Source organism: Sinocyclocheilus grahami, unplaced genomic scaffold (genome assembly GCF_001515645.1).
Source record: "Sinocyclocheilus grahami isolate Dianchi unplaced genomic scaffold, SAMN03320097.WGS_v1.1 scaffold1149.1, whole genome shotgun sequence".
Lineage (NCBI taxonomy): Eukaryota > Metazoa > Chordata > Actinopteri > Cypriniformes > Cyprinidae > Sinocyclocheilus > Sinocyclocheilus grahami.
Window position 1 is genome coordinate 277926 of NW_015506328.1, and position 11947 is coordinate 289872.

General features: G+C 35.3%; 1 protein-coding gene across 1 annotated transcript; it reads left to right on the forward strand.

Moving 5' to 3' along the window:
• Window positions 1-1144: 1144 nt before the first annotated feature.
• On the forward strand, window positions 1145-3164 carry LOC107567345 (fibrinogen-like protein 1-like protein). Its single transcript, XM_016253009.1, has 3 exons — window positions 1145-1228; window positions 1307-1433; window positions 2396-3164. Exons 2-3 carry the CDS (start codon window positions 1307-1309, stop codon window positions 3088-3090), a joined length of 822 nt encoding a protein of 273 aa, XP_016108495.1. The 5' UTR covers window positions 1145-1228; the 3' UTR covers window positions 3091-3164.
• Window positions 3165-11947: the final 8783 nt, after the last annotated feature.

Consider the following 11947-nt stretch of genomic DNA (forward strand, 5'->3'; position numbering starts at 1 on the left):
CGGGGTGGCGTTTGCACTGACGGCTTGGGCCCGCCATCGCTGCTTGCAGCTATATTTGTAATTGAAATTACTTGAGATGTAATTGAAAAGGTCTTAAAATGATTTTATAAAACCTGCAGAAACCCCGTTGTTAGTTCATATCAGCTCAGGTCCATTAAATATTAACAGATACAACTTTTGATTTTAATATATATATTAATAAATTAATAATAAATATTTTGGTGAATGCTGAAATTCACATAACCCAGATTAATAAATGCTTTAGAAATATGTATATTGGTAGTTCATGTTAACTAATGGAACCTTATTTTAAATTTTTACCAGATCATTTTATTTACTTGTCGGAGTTTATGCCTCTGAATAAATTATTATAAACTATTATAATTGTGTAAGAAACACTAATAATATGAGTATGTGTGTGTGTGAGAGAGAGAGCAAGAGAGAGTGTGTGTGTGTGAGAAAGAGAGTGTGTGTGTGTGTGTGTGTGTGTGAGAGAGAGTGTTTGAGATTCTCCTAGGAGAGCGACATACACAGGCCTGAAGTTACCCGTCACAGAGGAGTAAACACAAAGTTCATCAAAACACTGATCTAGAATAAATTCACTACAAAAAAACATGCAGAATTTCAATAATTTTACATCATGACACTTTAATGTTAACATTTTACACGCAAATATCTCATTATTGTCCATGATGACTGCCATTAGATGCAATCATACAATCCTGAAACACTGACATTTTTGTACAAAAATTAAAAAAGCATAAATTAATCATGAATTTTTTTTTAAATATATATATATATATATATATATATATATATATTAGTATTTTCCACATTGCAGTAATAAATCTAGCAAGATAATGTTAATGGTACTTTAAAAAAGACAATAGAATTTTTCATTTCTGCTGAATTCGATTTGTTCATATGCATGAGAACAGACACACGTTCATCAGTTCCACATGTAAAAATACAGACTCACGGCTGATTCCTGTGATGTTGTGACGGATCTCTGCCGGAGGCCTGGGTTCAGCCGGTAATCAGGTCATGATTCAGTCACTGGTGTTGCAACACAGAGTCAAAGGCTGAAATGAATCAGATAAAACAAATGAAACTACAGTAAAGAGTCCAGATAAAGGCTTTAACCCTTGCAGTGACGGGTTGAAGTCCAGCGCTGATAGTGGACACTTTGCTTCTTTCTCTCACTGGTGTCGGTCACACACTCTCAACGGTAAGACTTCACATCAACGACTGCGGAGCGTTCCTCCGGCTGTGATTCTCATGCTTTTCTCTTCTGTCTCTCATTCAGATGATGGTGAGGCTGTGGGTTTGTCTCTTCCTGCTGGCGCACGTTCAGAACGAACCGCTTCCGGCCAAAAACATCCATCTGCTCGCTCCAGAGGAGCACAAACTCATCCTGAACCTCGGACAGAAAGGTCAGATCAGTGCTTGTGCTGTTTTACATCAGCACTGATTATTAATTCATCTTCCTGTAAATTATTCATCAGAAATAAATGCCTGTCTTCATAATCTGGCATCACCTGGGCCTCTTTTTAATTATAATAATGTTAACAAATATCTATTTAGTCCTAGTTTTAGGCTGCTGTTGTCCTTTATTGCTCGATAATCTAATGAATCAAACTCAACAGCTCGTTCATTGAGGCACTCATGTTTCAGAATATAGAAATACTAGTTCGTTTGAGTGAATTTAGAGCAGCTTTGGTTCCACTGTGACATCTGACCCATCAGAGCAGAGGGCAAAGGTCAAGCAGGACTCAGGGCGTTTTCATTGTAATTTGTTCTCATAAAGACTAATTTCATCAAGTTAACAAACATTAGAGATAACACCTGATAACAGATTAAAGACTGATGATTAACTAATGAACGATTATCAAGACAAACATGTTTTCTTCAGAAAGTATTATCTTACAGTACATGACACTTATAGTATAGGAGATTTTTAATTTTAACTTAAGTTTTAGTAATTTTTATTTTAATAATTTTAATTTCACTTATTTTATTATTTATTTATTATAATTTTTTTTTGTTTTAGTTTTAGAAATGTTAGTACTTCAGTTTAAACACATTTCAGTTAGTTGCCAAGGCAACATTTCTTCTTATTTTTCTTTTTAAGTATTTCTATTTCAGAAAATTTTCAGAGTCAGTTAATAGAGTCATGAATCATTTGAGTCAGTTAATAGAGTCATGAATCATTTGAGTCAATTAATAGAGTCATGAATCATTTGTGTCCATTAATAGAGTCATGAATCATTTTAGTCCATTAATAGAGTCATGAATCATTTGAGTCAGTTAATAGAGTCATGAATCATTTGAGTCAATTAATAGAGTCATGAATCAGTGGAGTCAGTTAATAGAGTCAGACGTTGTTCTGTCTCAGGTTTTCCCCGGGACTGTTATGAGCTGTGGCAGAGCTCCGGCGGTCAGGCGCGAGATGGCCTGTATCTGATCCGCCCCGGAGACTCGCCCATCGCCGTCTACTGCGCCATGCAGGAGGGAGGATGGACGGTGGTCCAGCACATCACGGTCAACAGCAGCGTGGACTTTGACCGCGGCTGGGATGAGTACAAGCACGGCTTCGGATCCCTGACCGGAAACCACTGGCTGGGGAACGAGCACCTGCACCGGCTGACCCGCGGCCCGGCCCGGTACAAGCTCGGCATCAAGCTGGTGGACAAAGATGCCGTGACCAAGACGGGCGAGTACGAGCCGGCGCTGGTGGAGGACGAGGAGGCGCAGTACCGGCTGCGTCTGGGTCTGTTCCAGGGCACTGCGGCGGACGCTCTGACGCTCGACACCGAGAACTACCTGCACGACAACCAGCGCTTCACCACCAAAGACCGCGACAATGACAACTACTTCCAGAACTGTGCCCAGCTGGACTTCCAGGGCGTGGCGGGCGGCGGCTGGTGGTACGACGCGTGCGCCGGCGCGAACCTGAACCGCAGGAACGTCATCTACTGGCAGAAGGACTGCAACAAAGAACACCTGTGCAAATACGCCTGGATGATGGTGAAACCCTCAGAGCAGCTCAAAGTGATTCACTCTGGAGACTGTGCGAGAGACGAACTCTGATTATCCTGAATTAAAGGGTTAATTCACCCAAAAATGAAATTCTGTCATTAATTACTCACCCTTGTGTTGTTCGAAACCCATAAGACCTTCGTTCGTCTTCGAAACACAATTTAATATATTTTTGTTGAAATCTGAGGGCTCTCTGACTCTCCCATAGACAGCAAGGTAACTACCACGTTTAAGGTCCAGAAAAGTACCAAGATGATCGACAAAGTAGTCCGTGTGGCGGCGCTGACCCAGATTCGGCGTAATGACCACACGCTCGCGTCATGATACTGTTGTGAACGTGCGTCCAAAGTGACACAGTAGAGACGAAAATGTGGAATAAAGTCGTTATTTTTGTTTTCTTTGCGCAAAAAAGTATTCTCGTAACTTCGTAACTTTACAGTTGAACCACTGATGTCACACGGACTACTTTGTCGATCATCTTGGTACTTTTCCTCCCATAGACAGCAAGGTAACTACCACGTTTAAGGTCCAGAAAAGTACCAAGATGATCGACAAAGCAGTCCGTGTGGCGGCGCTGACCCAGATTCGGCGTAATGACCACACGCTCGCGTCATGATACTGTTGTGAACGTGCGTCCAAAGTGACACAGTAGAGACGAAAATGTGGAATAAAGTCGTTATTTTTGTTTTCTTTGCGCAAAAAAGTATTCTCGTAACTTCGTAACTTTACAGTTGAACCACTGATGTCACACGGACTACTTTGTCGATCATCTTGGTACTTTTCTGGACCTTGAACGTGGTAGTTACCTTGCTGTCTATGGGAGGGTCAGAGCGCCCTCAGACAGAATTTTCATTTTTGGGTGAACTAACCTTTTAACCCTACGTCACTCTGCATAAGGAGCTTTGTGTTTGAGGGAATAAAGTGCAAAAAATGATGTTCTTCCTCAGTATTTTTGTCTTGTTTTCCAGTACAAACTTTCACAAATCAAGTACTGGAGATTCACAGTGACAGAAGATAAGAGAAACTGATCAAAATGAAGTGAGTAAAACAAGAACAAATATCTGCCAACGGGGTCAGAAAAAGCAACTAAAGGGAAAACAAATTTATTTTTCCGACCCTGATATTTTTTCCTTGTTTTAACCTTCCTATTGTTTTCACATTACGTTTGTACCTGAAGAATCATTATTTTATAAAACAGACATAAGTTAATATTTTTCAACCATATTGTGTCTGATCAGCAACTTCTCATTGAGTGAATGTGAAAAAATGTAAAGGTTTTGAATGTCACCATGTTATTACTGCATTTACCCCTTTTTCATTAACTAAAAATTTAGAAATTCTTTGAAATTTCAAATTACACATGAACCACAAAAAAAAGCGGATGCAAAATATATATTTTTGAACATTTATGAGAAATTTTATTTGAGTATATCATTGCATGAAATTTATAAGACCAAATAATCTTAGAATTATCATTATTAACCTCATTGGAAAGGAATTTAATTCAATTTATAATTCATGATTATTCAAAAGCAGTCCAAATTTATGAAACCTACATATTTATTTCTAACAAAACAACATCAAAACTTGTTTTGATTCATTTTTCTAACTAAAATTTTACGTGAAGTTTTCAGTTTAGGTTTTTCATGCTGCAATGGTTCATCAATAAATGACATATTCATGTTCATCAACAAAATTCAGTCCAAAAGTGTGTGAGATATTCAGAAAAGGCTAAATATATTTAAGTTTTTTGGCACTAATTTAACTTCATAGATAATTTTACAGATAGTATTTTTGACACCAATGGTGCTCCATACATACACAGTCAAAATGACCAGAACATTTTAAACGGTTATATCTCTTAAAAAATAATTGTAAAAAATCTGAAAAAACAACAAATAATGTGTATTTTAAGGATCTTGAAGCATTTGCAAAGTTTTGTTCCCTTACTAAAAACCATGCATTTTTATTTATTTTTTTAAAACTTTCTTTTAGAAATCTCTTCCAGCTCAAAACGGACTTAAATGCATTATGAGGGTTAAAAATAAACTAATTTTGATACATTTTTCAGAAAACAAGCTTCTCAAGTTAACGTATCTTGCCTTAAGAATGTTTAGATGTTTGTACTGGAAAACAAGACAAATACCGAGTATGAAAATCTTTTCTTTTTTTTTTTTTACAGTGTCGCAATGAATTATTAACCCATTCAACACATTAGAATCAATTATCTGGATCAAATATTTCATTTTATTCAATAAACATTTAAATGTTAGAATTATGTGCACTGAAGAGTCCAAAGGGTCTCCTGACACTGATATAAAAACCACACACGGTCATGGGTTACAGGGAATTAAAGAGCAATACAGCTGATGAAATAGAAAGTTCTGGCATCTTTGATCACCTTCACTGAGTTGTTTACGGCACATCTAAACGAATCTTCCAAGCACCTATAGATAAAAATCACACATCGTCAATAAAACAGTTTGTTTGACATCATCAACACGACAAATATCCAGAATCACTGCATCTTAATTCCGTCATTAAAGCTCCTCTCTGTTCTTATAATGGCACGATAAGGCATTTCAAGTTGGTACAATCGACATCAAGCCTTTGAAATACAGCATTAGCCCTTTAACACTGACACACATGCAGAAAATCATCTCTGATGGGGTGTTTGTTCATCATAATGATATTGGTGGGTCTTTATTTCCAATCCAATGACTTACAGTGACTTCAACTAACTTTAAAGATTCATGCGTGAGTTATGACAGAGTTAAAGGAGTAATTCACACAAACATACTTATGAAAACATTAAAGGAGGAATTCACTGATTGCACTGATTTTAATAAAAATGGTCTGTAGAAATGCAAAAAAATAAATAAAATTGGTAACACTTTCTATTTATAATACATTATAAGAGTATTCTTGAGGCATTATAATGAATGCATATGTTGTATCATCTCATGAGTAATCATTACAACAGTTTTAATGCATTATAATATGTACTTATTTGTGGTTATTGCTTTTAAGTGATGATTTATAACACACAGTGAACACAATGCATCCACTTAACTTACAATGGATTATATTTCCCATCGTTATAATGTATTATAAGTCTCATATCTTGCTATTGTTAACTTGTTACTTTACGTAAAGCAGACACAGACCACTTATAAACAATAATAATAAAAATATTTTTTCTTAAACAGCCGTAAGAACAGATATCTGATCAGATTTATATGTAATATGGCACATTTGCTTTTAACCATATTTATTGTAATATCAGTAAGATAATAAGATACTGTACAGATCTTAAATAAATAATGTCAAGATATGAGATTTATAATCCTTTATAAATGAAGTGGATTTTATGTGGTGTTTATTGCGTGTTATAAATAATCATACTCATAAAACCACAAATAAGTGAGTTTTATAATGTATTATAATTGATTGAGATGAAACAACATACTGTATACTTCTGTTACACTGTGGAGCTTCTGTCATGAAAACAAATTCCTCGTATGTGTAAACATACCTGGCAATAAAACTCATTCTGATTCTGAAAACTCATTCTGATTCGAATGCCTTAAGAATACCCTTATAATGTGTTATAAATATGAGCTTCATAGAAAGGGTTACCCAAAATATTTTTGTGCTACATGACTAGAGCTAGAGCTGTCAAAAATCAGAGGAGTGACATAAAATAACTCGTTTTGCATCATCTGACAGACTAATAAACGATCTGACTGCTGGTGCACGTTATTAATAATACAAAGCTGGTTTACAATCAGCGAATTCATCCTTTAAATCATTCCCTCCTCGAATATGATAAAGATTTGTGAGCACAGAAGCAACGTTAAGTCGCTGGGGGATATTTGTAGCAATAGCCAACAATACATTGTATGGGTCACAATTATACATTTCTCTTTTATGCCAAAAATCATTAGGATATTAAGTAAAGATCATGTTCCATGAAGATATTTAGTAAATCTCCTACCATAAATATATCAAAACTTAATGTTTGATTAGTTATATGCATTGCTAAGAACTTCATTTGAACAACTTTAAAGATGATTTTCTCAATATTTAGATTTTTTTGCACCCTCAGATTCCAGATTTTCAGATATTGTCCTATCCTAACAAACCATACATCAATGGAAAGATTATTTACTGAAGACAAGTAAACAGTCATGAATCACAATAGAACAAAGAAATTGACCTACAAACACTTAAAGCACTGAATAAGAAATATTACATCGTATAAAATAAATAGACTACAAATAGACTGAATAGTCTTCACTGCATAAATTCAATATACATTATTTTACAAAAGCGATTCGGTCAAGGACAGTGAGTGATTTTCTTTCTAATGTTTCATTTACATTATTGACACAAACAGCAACAGTAGCTATATTAGGCTGCTTTGGAGGAATAGTTCACCCAAAAATTAAAGTTATGTTGTTGTTGTTCTAAACCTGAATGAGTTTCCTTCTGCTGTTGAATGCAAACACTTATATTTGGAACAATGGTAACAGTTTCTGTGCCCCAATGACTTCCATAGTATGAAAAAAACAACACTATTGGAGTCAACAGTGACCAGAAACATTCTGGTGGCTATGAATATTCTTCAAAATATCTTATTTTATGTTGAGGAGAACAAAGAAATTCATACAGGTTCAGAACAACTTGAAACTATATCCCTTTAAAATCTCATCATATAATGCCAGGATCTCATAATAGCCAGCTAGTGCACATGCTTTATCTTTAACTATTAACGTTCATTTAAAACACAAAGGACTGTGCTGACGAGGAGACAGGCATTTTGACACATAACTATGTGTATTCGAACGTTTAAACACAAGGCGCAAAAAATAACTCTTAGTTTAGTCAGGCGCTGTACGAGCAAGTGGCATTTGCCAAAATGAATTCAGCCCCACTGCTTAATGTCCCTGAACCGTTAAAGTCCCCATGAAATCAAAATTTCAGTTTTTTTGGGTGTTAGTATCAGTATGTTAGTCTTAAGGTTATCTATAAAGCAGTGTGCTCCAAAACAGTGACAACATTCGCATTTAGAAGATATAAGCATTCAAAGCGGCTCAACGATTTTTTTGACGTCACATCATACTTCAACTTTCTGTCCAATCAAATGCTCTCTAGAATCCGAAGCCCCGCCCCCTACACTATAAAATAGACGCTGAAGCCGCGGCAGAAATCTGTCACTTATGAGTATTTTCTGTGCAGTGGATGGCACGTAATGCACTACATAGTAGACAGGGAACGATTAAAACAGTGTAAATATGCTTTCCATTGAGGAAGAAAAGAAGTCTGGTTTGGCGCTGTGTCCCGCTAACCACCGCACCGCACACACACTCTGCTCTGGTCCAGAGACATGATAGCACGGAGCGGATCACATGTGCGAGTCGCCGCAGACCACAAAATGTATCGGAGCTATCTGAATTCTACACAGAATGCTATATTTTACAGCAATATGGATGAGATTGTGGCTGTCAAATGTGGCTTTACGGAGCTCAACGGCTCTGAACGGCTCTAACCCAAGCTGTGATATAAACGAACGCTATTGGCTATTTTAAAAAGGGGTGGGGCTGCTTGATATGTCCCACCCTGTTTCAGTTAAAATGACGTCAACACATAGAGTAACGCTGCGTGTTCACACCACCGCCGTCGAGAGCATCAAAAATCGCTCTTGCCGCCCTGCCAACAACACTGTAGAAAGATTCGTGGACACTCTGACGCTCTGACGTAGATCGAATGCTTATCTTGTATTTAAAGGGGTCGCAAAGCAAACTCGCTTGTTGATCTTGTGCAGACTGGACGTTATAAGTTAACCTCATTAAATATTGTTGTGGACGAAGTATTAAGATCCTTTACCTCATAATGTATAAAGCACTAATAACACACTGTAAAAATACTCTGATACAAGTAAAAGTCCTGCATTGAAAATGTTACTTAAGTATAATCAGGTATAAACATTACTTAATGTAAGTATAATCAGGAAAATTGATTTAAAGGTTTAAAAGTGAACTGGGACTAGGGCTGCACGATAAATCTAAATGGAATCAAGATCGCGATTCGACAGAAGCTGATTGTCGTGCGTATCTTTCAGTGAAGCACGGTTCTGTGATCAGCAGTAAATCTCCATCCGAAGAAGATCATGTGACACTGAAGACTGGAGGAATGATGCTGAAAATACAGCTGCGCATCACAGAAATACATTACAGTTTAACAGATACTCGCATAGAAAACTGCGATTTTAAATTGCAATAATATTTCCTATTTTTATAGATTTTTGATCAAATGAATGCATCCTTGCTGAGCAGAATCGGTCGAAACTAATGACCAGCAGGTTCATCACAGATGCGTTACTGGCCACATAATCCAAAGCCAGCCACAGATCGCAGGCCACATTTCCCAGAGCCCAGCGGCCCATGAGGATGTAAGACGTGTAAAGGTTCATAGAGAAGATGCCGATGATGAGGTCAGCGCAGGCCAGGCTCAGCAGGTAGTAGTTATTGACCGTCTTCAGCTGGCTGTTCACTTTGAAGGACAGCATCACCAGAACGTTCCCGACGATGGTGATGAGGCTGACCACAGCGGAGACGGTTGCTATGGAGACCGCCTCCCACAGGCTGTGCGCGCTGGAGATGTTGGAGCTGACGGTGACGTTCTTCTCTCCGTCCATCGTGATTCACACGCGCTTCAGCACGTCCATCTCCTGAAGAAACACACAGACACACATCAGACTGAAGATGACAGCTCTTCTATTAGCTGTGGGTTATTACTGCTAACTAAAACTAGAAGTATGAACATTTTTTTTAATAAAAAAAAGAAGCTGAAATAACACGAAATATGAATATTAGATGAAAAGCAGTTTGTAAGGCGAATTTTTGTTTATTTTAAGTGCTTAAAATGTCTAACTGAAAATAAATAATTAAAACAACTAAATTAAAACTGAAAAAAGAGAGATAAAATAAACCTAAATAGGCTAGATCTTTAATCTAGGGTTATTATTAAATTAACTAAAACTAAAAGGATGAAAACTTTTTTGTTAATTAAAAAAAGAAGCTAAATTAACAAAATGTAAATATTAGATGAAAAACTTATTTCAGTAAGGCAACATTAATAATTTTTGTTTATTGTAAGTGTTTAAAACTGAAAATAAATAAAAACTAAAACTGAATTAATAAATGAATCGAAATAGTCTGAATCTTTAACCGAGGGTTATTGTCTTTGAAATAAAGCTGTACTGAAATGCAAATATTAGATGAAAAACTTCAAATAAAAGAAAATTAGAAATGTTGCCGTGGCAACAAATTGAAATAAGATTAACTTGAAGCACAAAAATAACTAAAACTGTCATAAAAATAAAATAAACCTGAATAATCTGGATATTTATTCCAGGGTTATTTTTGTTACCTAAAACTAACACTATTAAAAACATTTTTGTTCTTAGAAATAAAGCTGAAATTAAATTAAATTAAATTAAATTTAAAGTTGAAATACTAAAATGTCTAACTGGAAATAAATCAAAATGAAAATGGAACTAAACAACCTGAAATAAAAAAATTTTTAAAGAAACTAAACAAAAACGAACACAAATGTTAAAAGCACATAACAAAATTACTAATAATTAAAATTAAAATCTAAAACTAAAATCAAATTCAAAATATTAATAAAACCTATTATATACTAAAATAACACTGATTTTATCTTAGAAACTATCATGTATTTTTAGATCACTTTAAGAATCAAAATATGTTAAAGTGTCTGTCAGAAACCTTAATGTGCGTGTAAACATCTCTAAACTGCTGAGTTTTATTTCAATTTAATTTTTTGTGTAGGTTCATTGATTTAGTTCATCAGAACGTCATCATCAAAATCATCTAAAAAAGACATTAGATCTCTACAGATTAAACGACAAGAGCTAATGTAAGAACTATTATACTAATACTGTCTTTTCATTTGAAGTCATTATATCATCCCATTTAAAGTCCATTTGGAAAGAAATGCATGCTTGATTGTTCAGCGATCATCATCCTCTAGAAGTGAGACTTCATTCAACATTAGCTGCATTAGTGAGATTCACAGAATTACATATAAATCATCTACTAAAGCCTCAGACAGGTGTGACGACGGCAGATATTATATAAGTATAATCATCATTTGCTTTAAACTGACGGTTCTAGTCATGTGCATCAGTTTAAATCGCAATGCATTACTTTATTGGCACTTAAGAACCTTTAACATCTTCTGAACCTCTTTATAATCGACAAAGGTTCTGTACATTACTCAAATGTTCTTCAGACTAAGAAAAAAATATTTTAAGAACTGTTCACTGAAAGCTGATCCAGATATGGTTCTGCACTCTTTGAAATTAAGGTTCTTTACTGGCACCGATGGTTCTATGAAGAACCTTCAACATCCACGGAACCTTTCCGTTGTTCTTTATAGTGGAGAAAGGTTATTTATTCAAATGTTCACTGAAAGGTTCTTTGGACTATAGTTTTGGTTCATATTTTGAATTTTATTTAACTTTTTTTTTCTTCTTTCATGTTAAATTTTGTTCTAGTAATTAGCTTTTTTGGTACGTACTTTTGTTGTGTGTTTTGGGCATTTTAATGAATTTTTGTTGCGTTTAAATGTCTATATATATATTTTATTTTATTTTAAGTTTTAGTTATTTTAGAACATCAAGTTAAACGAAATAAAAATGAGAAATGTTGTCTTGGAAAAAAAAATAATAATAATGAAATTAAAAAAATTAAAAGCTAAAAAAAAATATTTTTTTTTTCAGTTAACAATTATTTTATTTATTTATTTTAATGGGTATTAAAAAACGGGTTCTTTGGGGAACCAAAAATGGTTCTTCTATAGCATCGCAGTGGTGGTG

Excerpts from the sequence above, each read along its gene's own strand:
- LOC107567345 (XM_016253009.1), top strand. The coding sequence starts at position 1,307 with ATGATGGTGAGGCTGTGGGTTTGTCTCTTCCTGCTGGCGCACGTTCAG. Across the intron at positions 1,434-2,395 it reads CCTGAACCTCGGACAGAAAG|GTTTTCCCCGGGACTGTTAT; the intron begins GTCAGATCAGTG and ends GTTCTGTCTCAG.